The sequence below is a fragment of the Medicago sativa genome, chromosome 8 (genome assembly GCF_051527215.1).
Source record: "Medicago sativa cultivar Bolivia chromosome 8, Bolivia_mono, whole genome shotgun sequence".
NCBI lineage: Eukaryota > Viridiplantae > Streptophyta > Magnoliopsida > Fabales > Fabaceae > Medicago > Medicago sativa.
The window spans coordinates 68,265,373-68,288,593 of record NC_140756.1 but is presented as its reverse complement, the minus strand read 5'-3'; the positions used below and the strand labels follow the sequence as shown (position 1 = coordinate 68,288,593).

Here is a 23,221-nt window from a genome sequence, read left to right as displayed (position 1 = left end):
TTTGAAACTGGTACACTTTCAGATTTCTTTGATGCCACAACATTTGCTATGGACCTTTGATTTGATAATTATTAGTTAAAGTGTAAAACTTGAATGGTTTTTTGAGACTGCTTGTTATTTTATTTTTAATATGTGAAAATGATACCTACAAAACTTATTAATATTGCTCGCTACTCTTCATTTTTAAGGTATGCATTTTCCTTTTATTTTGCCACAAATGCAAGTGTTGATTGTGTGTTGAAATTGTGACTGTGTATGTATTTGGTTGGGAATATATTGATTCTATGGAATTCATTCCACTAAATTTGTTATTAGGTTTTATTTGACAATTATTGAGAACTGGGAATTTTTGAAGCTTACATGATACTTTTTAAACATATTGAAAATCTTTGATTCATCTGTTTGGAATGATTTTTATTGTCTCTATCATGCTTAATTATTTTGAGACCATGTTGGTAGCTAATATGCTTCTGGAAAAATAGAAAGGTGATAGTTTATGTTGGCATGAATCATAAATTGTGAAGTTTGTTTATAATTAAATATTCTTTTGATTTGCCTTTGTCCACTTATTTTTGTTAAGTTCTTAAAAAAAAAAAAATATTGAGATTTTTTTTTGTGTGAGTATGTACGAGCATCCTCATAATTTTCAGTATGAAATACCATACTCATTTTTTGGGAGTGTGCTAACACGAGTCATTATTGAGAAATTCTTCAAATATTAATATGATTTGCATTTCATTTAGCTTTTGAGACTGTTGCATTTTGGTTGTGATAATTTAGTTCTCTTATCTATGTACTATGATACTAAATTGCTAACACTTTCTCAAAGAAGATATAGGCATCTGATCAAAGTTGATCAAAATTGCCGAAATATGTTAATGATGAATTGATGAAAAATATACTATGAGTTATCCATTGTATTAGAATAATACAATGATGTTTAATGAAATTTGTTTATGAGAAACTATATATTTATGGGATTTACTTTTCATTGTGGAAATGTTGTCACTTGAAAATTATTCAAGTAGACCTGTTAAATAAATCTATACATAGAATTATATTTTCTCAATGTGGGGGTTTGTCGCTTAGACTTTATCTAAGTAGACCTGATGAAGTATATTAAAGAAGTCAATTTGACAATATATGAAATATTATTTAGAGTTGGTGAACCATTGTATCAAAATAATGCAATGATGATTGAAATTCAAATCCAATGAGAATAAATCAAAATGTACAATTACTTTACTTATTGTGGGGATGTTGTCGCTTGAAGTCATTCAAGCAGACCTGTATTATAAATCTACAAATAGATTTATATTTATCCACATTGATATTGATGTTGCTTAATAATAATGTAAGCAGACATGTATAAAAATAATTATAGAGATCAAGTTTATTATTATAGACTTTGATAAATATATGAAGTTGATTGACTTTGAGACGTCTTAGTCAATCTTATATGATGAAAGAAAATTGTCTTCATCATTTGTGTATAAAGTAGCTACTAAACAAAGCCCCTTGGGATGAAATAAATTGTGTACATCGAGGGGATTGGGACTTAAGCCACTCGAAATTAATAAGTGATGGGAACCCAACCTTTGTGATTGGAGATCCCATGAATAAGGTTCATATGGGTAAGAACAAGTCACTTATTAGTTCTGCTAGCACCAAAAATTAGTTAATTAATTTTTGCTCTCGTCCCTTTCCCATGGTGTGTGTGAGAAGTGCTAGACACTGCATTATTGAGAGGATAAGCCTATAAAGCTTTTAATGAATTTCATATCCCTTATGGGTGGTGTATGATTTGCAGCATACACTTGATGAAATCACCTATGTGAGTGTCAAGTGGGGCCGCTTGTATGAGATCTTGGCGAAATCTCTGGAGCACTCATGAAATAATCCAGGCACGCGCACGGCCTATTCGCGCACCACAGCGCCAACGACAAGAATTGTGGGGGTGTGATGCGAATGGTATACCGCTAACATACATCAAGTGATTTTGGTTCATATAGCTTGCTACACCAACTTCACTGTGTGTTAAGTATTATCATTCTAGGTCTGGTTCATATAGCTTGCTACACCAGTTTGATGCATCACATCTAAGATGTTAACCCAGGAAGTCCTTTTTCTATTTTCTTTTAAACTTTTGAAATATGTGGGGGATTGTTGTAAATTTAATATATATTTCAAAAGTTTCAAATATTTTGTGTCCCATATTTTTAATTGAGAAATATAGAAAAGTATTTTAATTAAAAATTATTATCATGTTTTACTCCATACTTATGTGAATACATTTTAATGATGGTTTACTTGGTCAATGCCTCTCTATAACGTGCCTTTCCTTCAATCTTGTAAATTGGCTTTAATGTGTAACCGATTGTTTTAATATGCAACGGATTGATTGGCATATTGGCATTTATAGAGAAACATTATTCCACATTGATCAGTATGAAAAAGGATATACAATTTCTTTACGTTTTCATATATATAGATACAATGGCTTTTATCACTTGGCTTTGAGCTTTATCAAAAACAAGAAACTTGTCCCTCACTTTCTATTGTTTTTTGGGTTACATCTTCCTGAAATTATTTTTCTTGTTAGTTCTGTTTCCTCGATTTTACATCGAGAAGGGTCTGTTAAATCCTGGGGGAATAGCGTATAATTACGCGGAAAATCCTTAAGGACAGTGCGATCAGCACGTCTCAGACTACTTTCACTATTTGTTCATTTTGTAGCTCTCTTATTGAATTCATGAATAGAGATGGTGATTGATTGAGTTGTGTTGGTGATCTAATTCAACAAAAATCCCAAAAAGATAAGTTTATTGATCTCTCTTTTGTTTATGTTTAATTAATTTTTATATTAATATATTAATTATTATTTACAGATATAATTTTATGCCTAAATTTACAACAGTAGTATACAATTAGATATTGGGTTGAACTTGAACATGAGGTATACTAAAAAGAATTCGAGACGGTGATTTTTGTCATAGTATACGATTATCTCTTCTCCTATTAATCTAAAAGAACATTGCAATTATTAGCAAAAGAAATAGAGAACTTTCCATTTTTTTTTTTCTATGCTGTTCCAATAGCAGTGTTGCTAAATATCAACAACAATTAATGGACTCAGCTTTAGCCATCCATCAAAACTAAAAGCATAAGGTAGTCAATTGGGTATTTAGATATGGGAGATCACAGGGACAAAGTTTTTTTTTTTTTTAAGCAAACAGGGACAAAGTTATTACAAGAAAAACTTGAAAATAAATGCTAGTCTTGAATCATTGGAAGTTTTAAATACTGTTGTGCATTATTTTTTTTCTCTTGCCGTAAATAAGCGATTTTCAGATTGAGTTTTCGTTCTTGATCTTGTTACTTGAGTGTGACATTGTTTGATTTTTCATATTTATGTGATGTTGATTTGATTTTTCGCTTTGTTGTGATGTTCGTTTAGTTCTGATTAATAGATCAACTTTGATAAATAACTAATTCAACCAATTATTAGGTCGTATACTTTGCATATCCGAAGACAATGTACTACAATCACTTTAATTTTATCACATTATTTATAGGCATTTTGTCGCTTTATACTACTTACTTATATGTTGTGATTTGTTCGCAAATTCATCTTCTTCTTCTTTTTTCATTTTTAATGATGTTGAATTTGTATCTAATGTAATCCACCAATTTAAAGTGATGAAATATCGTTAATATATATAAAGTAAAGCACAAGAGAAGCAAAGAAATATAATAATTTTAATCATTCTTCGTGCATTCAATTATATAATTTCTCATGGTCAAAATGATAGTTTTAAATCTCATCCTATGAATCTTTCAAAAAAAAAAAAAAAATCATCCTATGAACGAGAGTCATTTTAATTAATATTAGTATTATAAGAAGAGTGTAATTTGAAGAAATGCACAATAGTGATTGAAACTAAATTTATAATAGCAATATGTGCTATGTATATATTCAACGGTATTGTTTGATATATTGGAAAAGGCAGTGGAAATATCACCTCACATCAATTAGAAATTTGTCTATGAATCCCTGGAGCGACCAAGCTACATTCTCCCCTGGCTACAAGATCACTTTGGAAGTATACTTTCAGGTTCAAATTCTTAGAGTATTGTCAAATAATGTTAACATTTTGAACCCTATTACACAAAGATGTATTTGTAAAAAAAAAAAACTCTTTTTTAACAACTTATAAGACAACCAAAGATATACAAAGAAATGAGAACAAGATTTGGTGTTGTCACAACAGGACGGTGTAAAAAATCTTGGCCGCTCAATCTCTACTCGGCGGCTAAGATCGTTTTACTATGTAAAAGTGATTTTAAAATCTGAACCGTTAGATCTAAAATCAATGGTCGAGATTGGCTAAAGCGTGAAACTGCATGCTTTTTTTACAACAGAAAATCCAGATCCAAAGAAAATTAGATAGTGACATGAAAACTAAGACAATACAGAGGGTAAGAACACTATCATTTCTCTAACACAAAAGTCACAAAGGCTTAACTCAACTGACAAGTGATGATTTTACTAGGATGAATACCTTCGCTCCGGTTCATACCCAAGACCTGATTATATGAGTTTTAAGTGATGTTTTCCACTTCGTCTAGATAACCCAAAAAATTGTTAACATTTAATTTTAAATTATAGAGTGATGACCCATTTTTAAGAAAACTGTGAGATTCAATTTAGTCGTTGAGAATTCTAAAAAGATCATCAACATATCCAAAGAAATTAAAAAAATATCAATGTTTTAAAAAATCCATGATAGTAACATCAACGTTAGAAATTTTAAAAATATCCATAAGATTTGGCAATTCTGTAAAAGATCCATAACATATCCAAAAGATTGTATCAATAGTGTATCTAAACAAAATAGATGTTACTTAATTCATTGAAATGGGGGCACGATCCTTTCATCTTATATTTTTGTTATCAAACAAAAAAGGTTCTTCATTCCTTAAATACAAGGGTTAATTATGTTTTAGGTCCCTATAAATAGGCGTGTTTCCAACATTAGTCCCTACTTAAATTTTATTAAATTTTTGGTCCCCAACGTTTTTTTCCGTTAGCAAAATAGGTCCTCGCTGTTAATTGTTGCTGATTGAGCAAACGGTGAAGCACACGTGGATGCCACATTTGACTTTTTTGTTGGATTAAATATGTTTTTAGTCCCTATAAAATTGAGGCATTTTAAGTTTAGTCCTTACTTAATTTTAATATTGTTTTAGTCCTTACAAAAATACTATGCACTCAGTATTAGTCCCTGCTCAATTCAAATTTGATTAATTTATGCTTAAACTCTTAAGTTTTTTAACAATTTTTTGTAGACGTGTTAAGAACATTACTAAAAGTTCCTCCGCAAAAAATTATCGCAAAATTTGATTTATATATCCAGATTTTATTACTTTTATCTTTAACTTTTATCGTTTTCAAAAATTCATATTTAATTTGTTTCATGTTAAAAAATTCTAAATTTTAATAATTGAACCTTTCATAGTGTTCTAAACTTGTCTCAAAAAAATCGTTCAAAAATTTAAGACTTTAAATATAATTAAACAAACTTTGTTTTAGCAGAGACTAAAATTAGAAGTAATTTTTTTTTTGTAGGGACTAAAAAACCTACTAAAACTAGTTATGATAGTATTTTCATCATGAAAAGATATTTTTGACTAGTAATTATTCCAAAAAAAAACTATCAATTCGGCAACAAAATCACTCATGCTCGACAATGCAAGAGAAGTCATCAATAAGATAGCGAAAATCGTGAATATTTTTGGCATTGGGATAGTCATTCCGCCCATTTCGTCAAGATAAAGAAGACGTAGTCCATCATAACTAGTTCCTGCCAAGAAAAAAAGGGCAGTGCCAATAAATCCATGAGATATTATTTGTAAAACGGCCCCGTTGAGCCCAGTATCACTTACAGAACCAATTCCTAGAATTATGAAACCCATATGAGATACCGAAGAATAAGGTATTCTTTTTTTTAAAAATACGTTGACCAAAAGATGTTGAAGCGGCATAGATTATTTGAATAGACCTAATATCATTAAACATGGGCAAAATATTAAATGAGCGTGGGAAAATAATTCCATATTAATTCAAACCAACCCATATGCTCCCATTTCATGCAAAACTAGTGGCAGTATACATGATGCCTACAGATCAATCAAAGAGTAATGCTTAATTCAATTCTACAAAACCAGATTGTATTGTGAGGGATGCCTCCTACTTATAAGGGAAATGTTAACTTGTGCCCTTAGGACACAAGATAAGGTACCCAACATAGTAACTTTTTGTTGGAATGTGTGCATTCAATTTAATTTTTGAATTTATAATAAATAGAATGCACAAAATTTGAGGGAATATTTCTACTTTTAGATTCTTTATCTTGTGCCCTAAGGGCACAAGTTAACATGACCCTACTTATAAATACCTTTTCAAGTTATAGTTTAGTCCTTACTTAAATTTAATAGGTTTTTTAGTCCCTACAAAAAAAAAAAAAATACTTCTAATTTTAGTCCCTGCTAAAACAAAGTTTGTTTAATTATCCTTAAACTCTTAAATTTTTGAACGATTTTTTTGAGACAAGTTTAGAACACTATGAAAGGTTCAATTACTTAAATTTAGAATTTTTTAACCTGAAACGAATTAAATATGAATTTTTGAAAACGATAAAAGTTAAAGATAAAAGTAATAAAATCTGGACTTATAAATCAAATTTTGCGATAATTTTTTGCTGAGGAACTTCTAGTAATGTTCTTAACACGTTTAGAAAAAATTGTTAAAAAACTTAAGAGTTTAAGCATAAATTAAACAAATTAGAATTGAGCAGGGACTAATATTGAATGCACAGTATTTTTGTAAGGACTAAAACAACTATTAAAATTAAGTAAGGACTAAACTTAAAATGCCTCGATTTTATAGGGACTAAAAACATATTTAACCCAACAAAAAAAGGTCAGATGTGGCATCCACGTGTGCTTCACCGTTTGCTCAATCAGCAACAATTAACAGCGAGGACCTATTTTGCTAACGGAAAAAAACGTTGGGGACCAAAAATTTAATAAAATTTAAGTAGGGACTAATGTTGGAAACACGCCTATTTATAGGGACCTAAAACATAATTAACCCTAAATATAATAAGGAGAATGATAACCAGTGCCCCAAGGGTATTGGTTAAACATCCAAAACAAGTAAGTTTTTATAAAAAAGTTATGTAATCATTACTTGATCAAAAGTAACATCTTATATTTCCAAGACAAAATTTCTATTTGAAGATTCCTTAACCATTGCTTTTAGGGCACTAGTTAGCAAGACCCATATAATAATGGTCAAAATCATGGACGTATATGTTCTATATTATAGATTGAATATATCAGTTATTCAATGAACTTGAAAATTATTTTCTTTTATTTATAACAGTGACCAGAGAGAGTATGCCCGATTTCATCCAAAAATAATTGTTTCATTGGTTTTATTTGAGCTGGTTTTATTAGCACGTATCCATTTGTAACAATAACAATTGTTATTTGAAACAAAATAAACCATTGGCCTCCTCTGACATTTTATTCTTTCTAATGCTATGAAAAAAATGCTCATTATTCACTCATTCTAATACACATCTTTTATATGTAAAAACAAGTTTAGTAAAAAATAATTGGTGTGGCTATAGCGACACCATGCCTTATGATGCTACAAACGTGTCATGCATTTTAGCATTTTTCTACCTAATAATGGTTAAATTATCATCAATATTTACCAAATGAAGTTTTTTTTTGAAGAGACTAAAATGAAATATATTACCACCATATAGGCCTTCCAGCACAAGATGAGTCAAGGAAGAAAACCTAAAAGTTTTTACCAAATGAAGTTACTCGTATATAGAATTCAATGTAAACTAAATAGAGACATAAACAATAGTAAAATGCAAAAGTTGGTTCTAACGAAAGGGTTAGACTTCCAAAACATAGCAAATTGAGATTCGAATCCCAACTTAAAGAGATATTCATATTTAGTACTATCAAACTCGTACAAATTACTTCTACTGGGGAAAACATGAAAAGCCAATAAAAATGTAGGCAATAGTGAGTTGTGAGTTGTGCCAGTCAATTATGCTAGCAAGTAATTATAATTTTTCAAATAGCAACATTAAGTCACTTAATGTAGCCACATAAAGCAAAATATGTACTGTATGTGCATCCCATTAATACTATTCTTGCACATCACTGAGCCATTAATACTATTCTTGCACATCACTGAGATTTTTAAATCATTTACTAAATATTAAAGTGCCATTTATACATATATAATAAAATAGGGATGCTTTTACACTACATTCTCATTTATATTTGTATATAAAATAAAAGGCACTAATGCTTGTACCCACAAAAAAAAAAAAAAAAAACTCATGTAAACCCTTTTTTTTACCAGCCCAAATAAATGGAAATACTTGTAAATAAAAGAAACCCAAATAAATGTCTAAAACCAAAAAAATAGCTCAAATGTCCTTTAAATAACAATTATTCAAATGTCCTTTAAATAACAATTATTCAGTGGTTCAAAAGTTTACTACTTATCAAAAAAATGGGTTGGGTTGCTAATGCAACTTGGCTACTAAATAAAGCTACCTAAAGAGGGAATAGGTTGGGAATTTTCTAACTTGAAAGAATATAGAATAATTACAATTTATGACATTTACTAAGAACATTAATTACTTACTAAAATTCAATCACGCATTAAGTGCCAAACAATGGACAAACGTGGAAATCCACAAATGTGACAATAACTCCAACAACCAAATAAAACTACTACTACTAGCATCCTAATTTATACCTACAGCTACGGACCAAATCATCCATCTGAGGAATACATGATTTGATCAAAACTGTCCATAAACCAAAAACAAGACCATGATCGTCAAATGCTCCACTGTCCCTAAATCTTAAGACAACCATATGCATATACCCTTAATTTCTCACAGCCTGTGTTGTCCAAAACAAGCACATTGTACCTTGTTAAGGTCACATTTTCCTTTCCTTAAATATGGTCTTTCTTCTGGCATTATAAGGTGCAAGACCCCATTTGCACATTACCTGTTGCATTGATCCATAGTTGCATATTGCATATTGGTAGTAAATCTTAATCTTGTTGATAATCCCATGTCAATTGCAACTTCAAAATATCCATTCATAGACAACAAATGTTTTACTTTACAACCTAAAAAGTTGCCCTGATAATAACACTAGTAGTTGTTATTGCAACCAAAATATCTATCATGAACTTCTTCCAATATCTTTGCCAGAGAACTCTCCATTACCGAAGGATGCGGCTGCTGCGGTAACATCCAGACCACTGCCACCGCCAATTGATGTGATAAGTGCAGACAAGCCTCCACCGGCACTACCACCAGCAGCCATCCCCAATCCTAGGAAATCAAGAGTTGTCTGCTTAGGACCAAACATTGACGGAGTCCCTAACATCAATTCCTTTAGTCCAGAATCGCCGTCACAAGGAAGACCTAGTCCGAGTCCTGCTGAAACTAAACTAGAACCCTCTGTTTCCATTTGTCCGAGACCCCAATGCAGGCTATCTTGTTGACCAGATGAAGTAGAAGCAGAAGACGACACAATTCCAAGCCCACGAAGCAGAGAGGCGTTTGTTGCAGCGGCGCCCATTTGAGCTGCTTTTTGAAGTAATGCAGTGGCAGACATCGCAGGCGGCTGATGTGTTGGCACGTATTGGCGACACTCCTGCCCTCCTGTTCCGAAAATTGATGATCCATGATTGGTCGAGAGGCAAAGAGAGATCGCCTCGGACGATGGAGGAGCTGAGAAATCTGAAGGACGAGGATCTGTACATCCCATGGACCTAATTAGGTCGCTGAACGCCGGTGCCTGAGGTTGGAGACTCGCAGAAGCTGAAGCTGTTGATGAAGCAAACAAGCTCGCAAACACGCCAGTGCTGGTAGTAGCACAGCCGTTGCTTGTTGAGCTAGTACTGCTGCTACAACTTGCATTTAAAGCACTAGCAGTAGTAGTAACAACAACTTGTGGTTCCTCTATGATTTGGGGTGGATTTTCTGGCAAATCTGCAAAAATCAAAATATAGAATAAGGAAAAGCAAAGCAAAGCAGGAACAGAACAACATCATTAATTATTTTAAATTATAATCATCAACTAATAGGGAAAAGAAAGAACAAAAGCAACCACTCATAACACATAGACAAGTAAAGTTGGTTCCTTTCTTTTATGTTACATTAAAGTTCAGAAGTAAAGTAATGAAGAAAAACAACAGTTTTTCCACTCTTAAAAACAAATCTTCTCTTTTTTAGCTTTTGAGATCCTTGACAACCAATGCATAATTTAGATCAAACAATTACAAAAAACACCTTTTTAAGGGATTTATTTTCATTACTTAATTAGCATGCCCCGAATCTCAGATCACTTGATCCTGTTTCTCACAAAAACAAGTCACAACAAAATACATTACCAGACAAAAAAATACTAAACACCAAGACCACATAAACAAACAATAACACCAAAAACAAAATTTTGAATTTGTTAGTATCAAATTTTAACCACATCAAACATGACAAAAAAACAAAACAAAACAACCCAGTAAACAAAAATTGCACTTTTTTTCATGTTTCATAAAATAAATAAATATCTACCTAGCTTCTGAGTCTCCAAAGCAGAGGACACACCACTATTTGACTGAGGAGTAGTAGCAGCAGCAGTAGTAGTAATCACCGCCGGCATCGACACCGGCTTCGAATCACCGGTCAAAACCTTTGAATCAGATTCTGAATTAGCTTTCACAACAGCTTGATTCTGAGATTTTGCATTCTCCTCTGCCAACGCATCACAAAAAGCTCTATGTGTGATAAAACTATCCCTCCTTCAAAATCAAACACATAAAAAAACAATTTTTTTCAGAAACAAAACAAAACCCATTTTTCATAAACATATAAAAATCAATAATCAGATTCCAAAAATAAAAATTTAATAAAAAAGAACCTGGAAAAAACGGTTCCACAATCACATTTATACTCTCTAGAACCACAAACTTTAGAGTGAGCTTTCCAATCAGATTGAACAGCATATTTCTTGGAACATTTCTCACATTTCCACTTTTTCTCACCATGTTTTCTACAAAAGTGCTTTTTTATCCCAGTTAAATCACCTAAAGCTCTAGAAGGATCATGATGAACACAAGTTGGTTCAGGACAAACATAAACCCTTTTCCTAATTTCTTTACTTGATCTTTGTCTCAGTTTCCATGGTAGATTATGTCCTCTTCTATGTAGTTGAAGATTCTGATCTCTTTGAAACCCTTTGTTACATATTTCACACACAAATCTGTTTGTAGCTAACAACGTTGTTGGTGACAGAGCAATCACCTCTGCTTCTGGATCTTCAAAAAAATCATCAAAAAAAATTACAAAAAATAATAATATTAATTAATAAAGAAAGAAAAAAAATGAAAATATTTATTAATTTGTACCTGGCATTCCTGGGAGATTTCTTTTTTTCTTGGTGGGTTTTGGAATTGGTGATTGAATATTGTTATTACCAGAGGAAGAGATGCTAGCTTCACCTGAAGCTGTGGAAACATTGTCTAAATCAACCATTGGGAAATATTTGATATGAATATTGAACTAACCTAAGCTATAAACTATAGCTATAAAACTTGAATAATAATCTTTGTACAAACAAGGAAAAAGCTTAGATGCATTCAAAAATCAGTAAGAAACTTTTTTCGTATTTTTGTTTTTTTTTTTTTTTTTTGTTTGCTAGGGTTTGTGTATTTTTTTGGCTTCTAAGCTCTTTCTTGTTTTGTTTGGTTTTGTTTTGTTTTTCTCTTTATCTTTATCTATATCCACCGGTCAACCTGCTAACCAAGGTTTTATTCTTTTTCATTTATTTTTTGTTTTTATTTTTTTATTTTATGTTACTTTGGTTTGCTCATTTACCCACACCAACTACCACAAGTCCAATAATGCTCTTCTCTCTCTCTCTCTATATCTTTAACTAAAAGAAACTCTAATCTTTGGAATCCAAAAACCCGTTGACAAATAATACCTTTATACACATAACTCTCTTTAGAGTTCATACCACGCCCTTCACATTCTTTAAATTAACCGTAACGGGTGGGTAAGTAACTTTTGTATCTCACATGGATTAATATAGTAGTGTGGATTTGAGACCTTGAATTATATTTCTCTTGATTTTAGATTTAAATTCTTGTAATGTTACTTATCAATGAAAAATATCTTCTTATGTCAATTTATGTGGGTTAATTTATATAGAGTTTGTTCCGCCGTTAAATAGATTTTCTGTTAATGACGATCAGACTAATCTTAGATTAATCGATCACAAAAGTTGATGTCGTATTTTATATCTTTTTTTGGATATAAAATAAATATTGTTGACTAATTAGATAGTTAAGAGACACTAAGATTGAGGAGGTGAGTTTGATTAGTAAAACAGACAAAAGTATATGTGAATTGGACTTCGGAAACTTATCAGAGTCAAACAAACTTCGAGACCCAATTAATATTGACAAAGATATTTATACTCATCAAAAGATATTTACAATTATTCATCAAAAGATCATCACATTGAAGGCGAAAGTTAAATCATAATCTTGTGGTAAATCTTTATTGGCAGTAATATTCCTCATTACTAATGAAATGGTTAAGTGAGGTTAATTAATTAAGGTTATTTTACTAATGAAATGGTTAAGTGAGGTTAACTAATTAAGGTTATTTTAGGGATTATTTATTTGTGTTGTATGACTGGGTCTAGGGAAACTAGAATAGAAGGGTGTTTCGTGTCCAAGTTTGTATCTTCCACTTGTATGTGGAGGCAAATGACACAGTGAAGTGAAGGACGAGTGATTAATAATCACAAATTTGTCGTTTAGCGCGGTGAGTCTTTGCATTGGTTTGAATCCGTATTCTGTAGAAACCGACAAAGACAGACAGACACACACCACCATTATACACGCTCTTGGATTTTGTGTACTCCTTTCGTCCATTTTCGGTTTATTCCAAAACAAATATTGATTTTGTAAAAATTTGTTTTTAGAAGATTTGTATAAATTTGTTAATCGTTAATGGTCTTGTTAACAAGTGCCCTAAGGACATTGTTTAAGGAACACATACAAAGAAATTATGCCTTGAAAATATAAGTCAAGCACTTGTTGAAGTTATAACCGTATAATTTTCAATACAAAAGTTACTATTTTTAGATGCTTAAACAGTGCTCTTACGACACTTGTTAACATTTTCCTTTCTACATTTGATTTTCTTAACTTATGCCACAAAGACACAAGTTAACATTTTCCTTATTTTTTTATTAGATAAAATTAATGTAGGTTTTATCCTTTTGTACGAAATCTATTTTTAAAATATGAGACTTATATGAAGAGAGTGTATTTTTAGCATTTCTCAGATAATAAATTTGTGTATGATAATCAAGTTTAAAATTAAAAGTTACAATTCTAATTTAAAGTTAGAATAAATTTTGGAGTCAAAATCATTATTTCTAAAAAAATCATTTCCAAGCATTTTGAAATCAATTTTGGTGTATTCAAAAGTTTAGTGAAACATACACTAAATCGGACAATAAAAGTGATTTTGAAATAATTTAGTGTATTGTTGGTTTTTTTATGATAAAAATTGATTTTGGGTTAATTGATACTGTAAAATTGATTTTGGATAAATTATATCATAGGTCCTTTAAGTTTTATGTTTGTAACAAATTTATTTTTTAAGTTATTTTTATTCCATATTAATCCTTTAAGTTCACAAATGTGTGCAAAGTTACCCTACAGTTAAAGTGACGTTACAAAAATGATAAGTTTGTTGTTAAGTGTGTGACATGCCATCGAGGGGTTTAAAACGCAACTTTTCGTGTACCTGACGTATCTAACTTCATCTTCTTCCTCTTCCTTTCAAATCACATTCCCCCAAATTTAAAAATCATAACTCCATTTTTATTCATACCAAATCTTGATTCTCAAATCAACGACTTTCAAGCGTGTCAATGGTTTCAATTCGATTGCAGATTGAAGAAAATGCAGATTAATGGTTAGAAATGGTTTACCTTTGAAAAATCTACGATTTTGAGCAAAGCATATTCGTCCTTCAAATTGAGCAAAGCATATTAATGGTTCAAAGAAGAAGAACTGAATTCCTTCAAATCGATTACCAGAGTAAATTTTATCTTATTCGAGCAAAACATATTGATGGTTCGTAAGTTAACCCGTTTTTATTTTTCCCATTTTCTATTTTTTTAGGAACTCTGATTTTGTTTGTTTGATTCTGACTAGTGAAATTCGTAACAGTTAGGACTACCAAACCGACATCAAATGGTGTGTTTCATGCCATGTCACACACTTGATATCCAACTCATCATTTTTGCAATGTCCCTTAAGGGTAACTTTGCACACATTTGTAAACTTAAAGTACTAACGTGGGACAAAAATAACTTAAATAACTAATATGTTACAAACGTTAAAGTTAAAGGACCCATGTAATTTAACCTTGATATTTATTAAAAATAAGTTGAAGGTAAAGTGATTTGTGTTTAGATACATTCATGAAAAAGTAAGTTGAATTATAAGTTTGTGTGTAAAAATCAATTATAAAATAAAAAATTGAAAATCTTTGCTTCAAGTATAATAAATTACGAGAGAAATCAATTCTACTCGAAAACAACCAAATATGTAAGAATTAATTATAGACCTCCCTAATCAATTATGACCGTTGTAGAAGTAGAATGTATGTCGGGTTTTGCATTTACAGCTGTTGATTTTAAGTGAATTGATTACGATTAAGGTTGAATTGACGGTAATGTGATTTATGTTGGATGTATTTATGTAAAAGTAAGTTTAACGATAAATTTAAATGTTAAAATCAATTCTAAAATAAAAGGTTTATATTTTAGTTTTAAGTAGAATTAATTCTTGATACAACATTAATTTTACTTGAAAGCAACCAACATGTCAGAATTAGTTCTTTTGTAAAAAAAATAAAATAAGAATTGACTTTATACCTTTAGAATAAAAATAATAATAATAATAATAAGATTTGATTTTATACCTTAGAATCAATTCTGGCCTTTTTAATCTGTCCAAACGCATTTATACGATGGTTTCTCGCTTTTATATCAAAACAAGATAATAGTGTAATACTGTATAAATTTTATGAATAATTATATGACTGTTAGAACTAATTATAGATACACTCTTCATTCTAAAATAAGTTAATAGCATTAAAAAATCGATGAACAAATTGGGGCCTGTTGCCAACTTTAATTTCGAAGGTTTACTTAAACGAGGATTTTTAAGAATATTTTGGCTTCTTAATTGTATGTGGATTGGGTCAAGTTTTGAGGGTCCTATATAACTTGACTAAGTACTTAATAAGAGACATACGATACAATGGGAGTAATGAAAATTAACTACATTTGATTTTTCTTTTTAGGCTAAATATCATTTTTGTTCCTTTTAGTTTGACAGAATTTTCAATTTAGTCCTTTAAGTTTTAAAAGTTTTAAATAGGTTATTTTAGTTGATAAATTATTTCAACGTTGCTCATGTTGTCAGTCTCGATTTAACTGATGTTGATTTGGTCGTTAAGTAGCTGACTTGAATCAAAATGATGTGTTTTAAAGGCTCCAGGGTGTCAAAATGCTACGTTTAATGTATTGGAACAAAATGTGTTTAACAATAAACCTTTGAGAGTTTTGATGATAACAAGGTATTAAAAATTGTCAATTGGACTAGCTAATATTTGTTCTAGTGTACATGACCATATACAAAAATTTACATCATCAATAGGTTATGAAGAACAAAAGAGAGCTTAGAAATCAACAAAAAGGAAGCTTAAAGCATCTGAAGACAAAGTGCTCCTGAAGACAAAAGTGCTCCCGAAGACAAAGTGCTCCTGAAGAGGTGACGTCATCAGAAGTTGGAAATCACCAGAAGCTGAAGATTCAAGATTTAATACTTCAAAAGTTGTTCAATGGATTCGAAAGCAATGCAGAAGACTGGGAATACAAAGCAACGGTCATTTTGTGAAGATTTGAAGGCTTTAGAGGCTTATCTTCAAAAAGCGTTGACAAAGTACAACTGTACGAAGTGTACAACCACTATCTCCACTACTCTGCAGTGTCCTCACTACAAGACAAGAAAACAGCTCCAGAATACAGCTCTGCCTGCAACAATGTTCCTTCACAATGGGAATGGATTTGAAATTGGTTCTTCATAGGACAACAACCATACCAGGCAAAAGATCATTGGTGATTGATCAAAGCTGCAAACGACTCTTTTTGATGTGCTGGCAATTTCACAACGTCTCATTCACACCTCTATATAAAGGAGTGAAGACTCAGAGATTGGTAATGCTGAACACAAGACTCAACAACATTTTACAAGTGCCAAAACTCTGCTGAAATTGTTCTGCATTCAAAGTTCACTTAGAATTTCTGTTTTCAAGTTCATATCTTAGAAATTATAGAGTCTTAAGAGTCTTTATCTGTTTTGTATTGTGAGCACCTCTGATTGTATATCAAGTGTTCAACCTCAAAAAAATTTCATTGTAATTCAGTTTGATTAGAAGTCTCTTGCAGTTGTGCTTGAGCATTAGAAGTCTATTGCTTGTGTGCTTGAGCATAGGAAGTCTCTTGCTTGTGTGCTTGAGCAATTTGAAGTCTCTTGCTAGTTGTAGCAGTGAGCAGTTGTAATTTGCCATTACATTTTTGTGAACTCTCCTTGGAAGTGCAAGGGGGACTGGACTACTTTCGGATTGTGGAAGGAACCAGTATAATTGCTTTGTGTCTTTCTTCCTTCTTTCTCTCTGTTTTTATCCGCTGCATCTTAGTTCTGAACTTTGCTTCTGATCAGTGTTTTCAGCTTAGGAGAAAACGAAGAAAAATCTAACACAATTCAACCCCCCCTTCTTGTGTTTTTCTCACCTTCATAATGGTCACAAATGATCGTTTATAGGGCTAGAAAGACGGTTCTTGTTGTCAATAGCTGCCTTTCTAGCACTATAAATGATCATTTGTGACCATTAAACGTAGTGTTTTGACTACCTGGAGCCTTTGAAACGTGTCGTTTTGACCTAAGGCAACAACTTAACGGCCATATCAGCATCAGTTAAATGGAGACTGGCCCAACAGGGGTAACGGTGAAATAGTTTATCAACTAAAAGAACCTATTTAAAACTTTTGAAATTTAAAGGACTAACTTTAGAATTATGTCAAACTAAAAGAGGTATTTGACCTTCTTTTTAACAGTGATTAATTATGTCGAAAAACTATAAGGTATAAAAGATGAATTACTCTTTCAACTAAAAAATTTCTCCACTTAAAAATTAGGAATCGAACCTCCAACTACATCTTATTTTTCTTATTAGTTATATATCTAATTTTAATAAAAATTAAAATTAGATAACTATTATTACATAACTTTGTTTTACAGGTTAATGCTATTGATAAATGGAGATGGACTCTTGACATTGTACATGGTTACTCGGTGCAGGAGGCATACCGCTTCATTACTAGTCATGGGGATCATTTGGATAGGAGTCTTGTTGACAAGGTTTGGCACAGGTACATACCAGCAAAGGTGTCTCTGTTTGTATGGCTCCTCCTCCGCAATCGACTTCCGACTCGTGGCAACTTGTTAAGAAGAAATATACTTCACGCAGATAATTCTATGTGCGCGATTGGTTGTGATGTTACTGAAACAGCAAGTCATTTATTTTTATGGTGCGGTAATTCCTTTACTTTATGGTCCTTAGTAGCAGATTGGTTAGGCTTGTCTTTGGTTTATTCTAATGATTTACGACAGCACTACATCCAATTTTGCTCTATGGTGGGTTTCCCTCGGTGTACACACTCTTATTTTACAGCTATTTGGTATGCTTGTGTTTGGGTGATATGGAAAGACAGAAATAAACGTATCTTCCAAAACGAGGCATCACGTTCTGTCAATCTTTTGGAGAAAATCAAACGCAATTCTTTTTTGTGGATGAAAGCAAAGATCATTTCTTTTAATTACAGTTATTATGACTGGTGGACTCGTCCGCTCCTTTGTATGAGAGTGCACCAGTAATTCATATTGTTTATTTTTTGAGGGTGCAGTCTTTTTATGGCACCAGGTTGTCTGTAATTACTTAGCGGTGACTCGCTTTTTGCACATCTTGTGCAGGGTGTTTCATCCGCAATATTAATATATTTCATTTTAGCTTGTGCAAAAAAAAATTAACTTAAGCTCGTATTATTCAAAAAAAAAAAACTTAGGCTCGTAAGATTTAACCTGTATATTTATATTTATAAAAAATAAATATATAAATTAAATCTTACTAGCTCAAATTAATTTTTAAGATTATTTACAATGTGTAACCGGATGCTTCTATCAACCAGTAGTGAACCAGATGTATTTCACGCAAAGTTGAATATTTTGGATAGACTGCTTCCGACAACTCTACTGATTAAGATGTTTAATATTTATGACAAAAACTTTTTGTCTGCAGAAAATTGATTTTTAAATTAGTTTTATTTTAAATATCGTACGTCATTTAATAAATAATTTATGTATATGTGATGAGTAAGTACTGCTAGTACCTTATGATATATTTTTTTTTAGAGGTAGTACCTTCGGATTTTTGAATACTGGTTACGGAAATCCTTTTGTATGAAAACAAAGTCCAAAGTGTACAAAGTCAAAGAACTTTAATCTATTAAATGAAAAGGCTTTTTCAGTATTTTGCACCATTATGGATCAGCCACGTTAGTTTTTGCTTATTATTTGGTAGAGCTTACCATTTTTATTTTTTTTAGTTTTTGCTTATTACTATTTGGTAGAGCTTACTATTATTACTATAATTTATTAATAAAATGCATTTTTATTCCTTTACTTTTGGCTTCAGCCTTCATGTGCTTCGAAGCAGTTTTTTTTTTTCGTCAATACAAAAAATAATAATTAATAATACAAGCATATACATTATTTTGACAATACAAATAGTTTAATTTTTATTTGTTTTCACATTTGTATATGATGAGGAGGTGAGGAAACTTCGAGGAACCACGATCCTCCTGGTCAGTTTTCACTTTTTATTATGTGCTATATAGTATATATACTAGGGTTAATTATGTTTCTAGTCCCTATAAAATAGCGACCTTGTAAGTTTAGTCCCTACTTAATTTTAATAGCATTTTTAGTCCCTAATTTTGTTTTTCTGCACTGAGTATTAGTCCCTACTCAATTCAAATTTGTTTAATTTATGCTTAAACTCTTAAATTTTTGAACAATTTTTTGCAGACATGTTTAGAACATTACTAAAAGTTCGTCCGCAAAAAATTATCGCAAAATTTGATTTCTACATCCAGATTTTATTACTTTTTATCTTTAACTTTTGTCGTTTTAAAAAATTCATATTTAATTCATTTCATGTCAGAAAATTCTAAATTTTAGTAAACGAACCTTTCATAGTGTTCTAATCTTGTCTCAAAAAAATCGTTCAAAAATTTAAGAGTTTAAGGATAATTAATCAAACTTTGTTTTAGCAGGGACTAAAATTATAAGTAATTTTTTTTTATAAGGACTAAAAATGCTATTAAAATTAAGTAGGGACTAAACTTACAAGGTCGTTATTTTATAGGGACTAGAAACATAATTAACCCTATATACTACTACTTTAAAAAGAAATACTTTTTTTTAGAAAAGGTCTAAGAAATATATTTTAATGGCAATGCAATGTTTAGGTAAAAAAAATATGTCAATCACAATGTCATTTGCTTTTTATGTGAATTTGTAAAAGCCTTGACAATTTGCAAATAATACATTTGATATCACATTTGTTTTTTTTTTACAAGCAATCATATTTTTTTTAGTAGAAGTAATCATATTTCATATCTATATTAACGTGCAAATAACATATATAAGGAAGGTAATGCTAATTTTAATTTTTTTTTCTATGAAATTATGTTTTTTAGGCGTCGATCAAATGTTATCATTACAATTAGTGTGAATTGAAAATCAAGTGGAAGGGGTGGACAATATAAGAAATAATGTCTAGTGCCACTTTGAGGCTCATGTTAAGCTTGGAAACATCGATCGACTTAGAATGGACAATTTAAATTTTAAGTCATTGGATGGAACAAATGGTGGCGAGTTGGTAAAACCATTTTTGTTAGAGGAAGTTAAGCAGGCAATTTGGGACTGCAAAGATTTTTTAAAGTACTAGGCCGGATTAACATTTGTTTTATAAAGGAGTTTTCGGAGGATCTTAAAGGTGATATGATGTGTTTTTTCATTGAGTTCCACCACAATGGAAGATTGAGGAAAGGGATCAATTGCACATTCAACGCTCTATTCCTAAAGTAGAGAGCCCTTAAAGGCTTGCCGATTTCCGCCCCATTTCCTTGGTGGGGTGTTTGTATAAGGAAATGGCTAATAAATTGAGAAAAGTAATTGGGAATGTTATATCATATCACTTTCAACATTTTACTTCTCTAACAGGTTTCTCTAAGAACATTCAGAGAAATATTTATATTATTTGGCTTTGTTGTGAGATGATTATCTTAAAAGAAAGAAACAAGCGAATTTTTCAGCACAAAGAGGGCATCATGCAAATCTTATGTGATAAAATTAAGCTTCAATTGTTTGGTGGTTGAAAATGACATACCCAACTTTCATTTTCGACTATTACGACTGATGGCTTATTTCTCTTCGGCGTCTTGCTTTTGTTTCTTAGTTTGTGCATTTTAGTTTGTTTTGGTTTGGTTTTTCTATTGTTTGCTGAGAATCATTTCTATTGTATGGCCTTTAAAGCCTGTTTCTTTAAAGCCATTTTGGCTTTTAAAAAAAACCATATTATATATGTGTATATATGAAACCACATAGGATATCTAAATTCTAATGTTCAAATAACACATTAAATGCCTAAAATAACGGGTCGAAATAGTGGCGGATTCCTTCATAGGCTGGGGTGGGCTACGCCCCACTCGTAAAAATTAAAAAAATTAACAATCAAAGGTTCATTTTGTGAGATTTTAAACAATTTTACGAAAGTTTTAGTTTTCGGCTGATCCAAATTTCCTCAAAGTGGTGTAGTGGCTCATTCGGAAAAATTACAAATTAAAGATCATTGATCCATTTTGTGAGATTTTAATCAATTTTTCAACAATTTTAGTTTTCGACGGTTTCAAAAAGGACATGCATGATTTTTGTCATGCTTATATTAGGAGGGAGACAATTAAAGGAGGTTTACAAACCTTCTAATTTGTGGGGGTTTTAAACTTCCTTTATATTGTCTTGTCAACTGAAAATTCCTTCAATTAATCGTTGTACAATAAGAAAATAGTTTCATAATTTATAAAAGTGGTAAAATATGTAATTCATTTTTTTAAAGTACCCACCCAAATTTTTGTCAAACTCTATCACTTCAATTTCATGTTTAATGCTTATTACAACTTTAATTTTATGTTTATATATTATAGTTTATTTTAGTGGCTCATGCAAGCTTCCTTTTCTAGCTCCGTCTATGGGTGGAAATGAATGCCCTACAAAAATTATATAGCAAAAAAATATGGCAAAAATCTAAACGCTCAAGGATTAGAAAAAGTGAAAATATGGAAGTCTTAGTGTTGTCCCACCAAAAACTATGGATGGAAAGACCAAGCATAGTAATTTTATGGGTTAATAGGTCTTTACCCCCTGTAATATATGTCATTTTCGGTTTTTCCCCTGTAATTTTTTTTTGATTTACCCCCTGTAAAAAAAATTGTTTTGATTTACCCCCCTAATAGGCCAAACAAAAACGAAAATTTCTTGAAAAATAAAATAAAATTGGTTTTTGTTTGGCCTATTAGGGGGGTAAATCAAAACAATTTTTTTTTACAGGGGGTAAATAAAAAAAAATTACAGGGGAGAAAACTAGAAATGACCTATATTACAGGGGGTAAAGACCTATTAACCCTAATTTTATCAACACGGTGACTGTCTTCTTTGTAAATGTAGGAGATCATGAAAGACATTATGTACACAAAATTCATACAATTAATTGAGTCATATGTTCTTTAATTGTCAAGGTACAATGTATGGAGGACTTGAAAAGCTAACTTGCTTAGAGTTTGATTCTAACCAAAAATGATTCCTACCTTTTTTAGAAGTTGTTTCATTTGCATTCATTGCTCCTATAATTTTAGCATGAAGAACAAAAGTAATTTTAGCATAGAGACTAAATTGCAGCCCCTATAATACGAATTTTCATCGATGGGGAGTTTGTTGTGCATCAATCTCCAAACCATGTAATTACCTCTTGTAATGCAAAACCCTTGCATACGAGAACTAGAGTCAAATTACAAACTTTGCTCGAACAAAAATGTCTATATGTAGTCCACATGAGCAAATCTTGAATAAGAGTGACTACCTTCTATAGTGCTAGCTGAAAAATGAAACCAATGAGAATGCTCACAAACTCTTATACGACTAGGCACAATAACACAACATTATTTTTATTTTGTGTTCTGATTATCTTATTTCAATTATTATTTTGATGGAGGAGTAACATAACTACAATAATTATAATATAACATACATCTATCAATTTAAAATATATAGAAATTGAATCATTTTCTATGACGTGTTACAATTTCATTAAACAATTTGTTTATTTATAGTCGATATGTGATTAACCGCTCACACTTTTTTTTATAAAAAAAAGTGTGACTTGGACTTAATAATATTTTATTATTTTCTCAATGTTTTTATAATTCCAGTTATAGATATATAACGTTGAAGTGGAGTTGCCCATTGGTGGGGATTTTACGAAGCTGAGATTTTGGTATCCGCTGCTTGATCGGATCAAAAACTGGTTGTCAGGTTGGAAAAGTATAAACTTGTCTATGGGGGTCGTTTGATTCTCCTTAAATCTATGTTGTCCTCCATTCCGGTCTACTTTCTTTCCTTCTTCAAGGCCCCCTCAGGTGGGGTGTGGATAGTGAGGATTTTAGGAAAATAATTTGGATTAAATGGGATACTTTGTGCTTGAATAAAGATCATGGTGGTTTGGGGGTTATGAGGTTAAAGGAGTTTAACTTAGCTTTGCTTTGTAAATGGTGTTGGAGTATGTTGGTGGATACGTATAGTTTATGGTATAGGGTGTTATGTGCTCGTTAT

General features: G+C 31.3%; 1 protein-coding gene across 1 annotated transcript; it reads right to left on the bottom strand.

Annotated features, from left to right (window-relative positions):
* Window positions 1-8,668: 8,668 nt before the first annotated feature.
* Window positions 8,669-11,871, bottom strand: IDD2 (indeterminate(ID)-domain 2). Its single transcript, XM_085739231.1, has 4 exons — window positions 11,528-11,871; window positions 11,041-11,437; window positions 10,695-10,921; window positions 8,669-10,112 (listed from the first exon to the last, which is right to left on the bottom strand). The coding sequence occupies exons 1-4, from the start codon at window positions 11,652-11,654 to the stop codon at window positions 9,298-9,300; spliced, it is 1,566 nt and encodes a 521-aa protein (XP_085595357.1). The 5' UTR covers window positions 11,655-11,871; the 3' UTR covers window positions 8,669-9,297.
* Between the last annotated feature and the right edge of the window lie 11,350 nt (window positions 11,872-23,221).

Excerpts from the sequence above, each read along its gene's own strand:
- IDD2 (XM_085739231.1), bottom strand. The coding sequence starts at position 11,654 with ATGGTTGATTTAGACAATGTTTCCACAGCTTCAGGTGAAGCTAGCATC. Across the intron at positions 11,438-11,527 it reads AAATCTCCCAGGAATGCCAG|ATCCAGAAGCAGAGGTGATT; the intron begins GTACAAATTAAT and ends ATTTTTTTGAAG. Across the intron at positions 10,922-11,040 it reads TGTGGAACCGTTTTTTCCAG|GAGGGATAGTTTTATCACAC; the intron begins GTTCTTTTTTAT and ends TTGATTTTGAAG.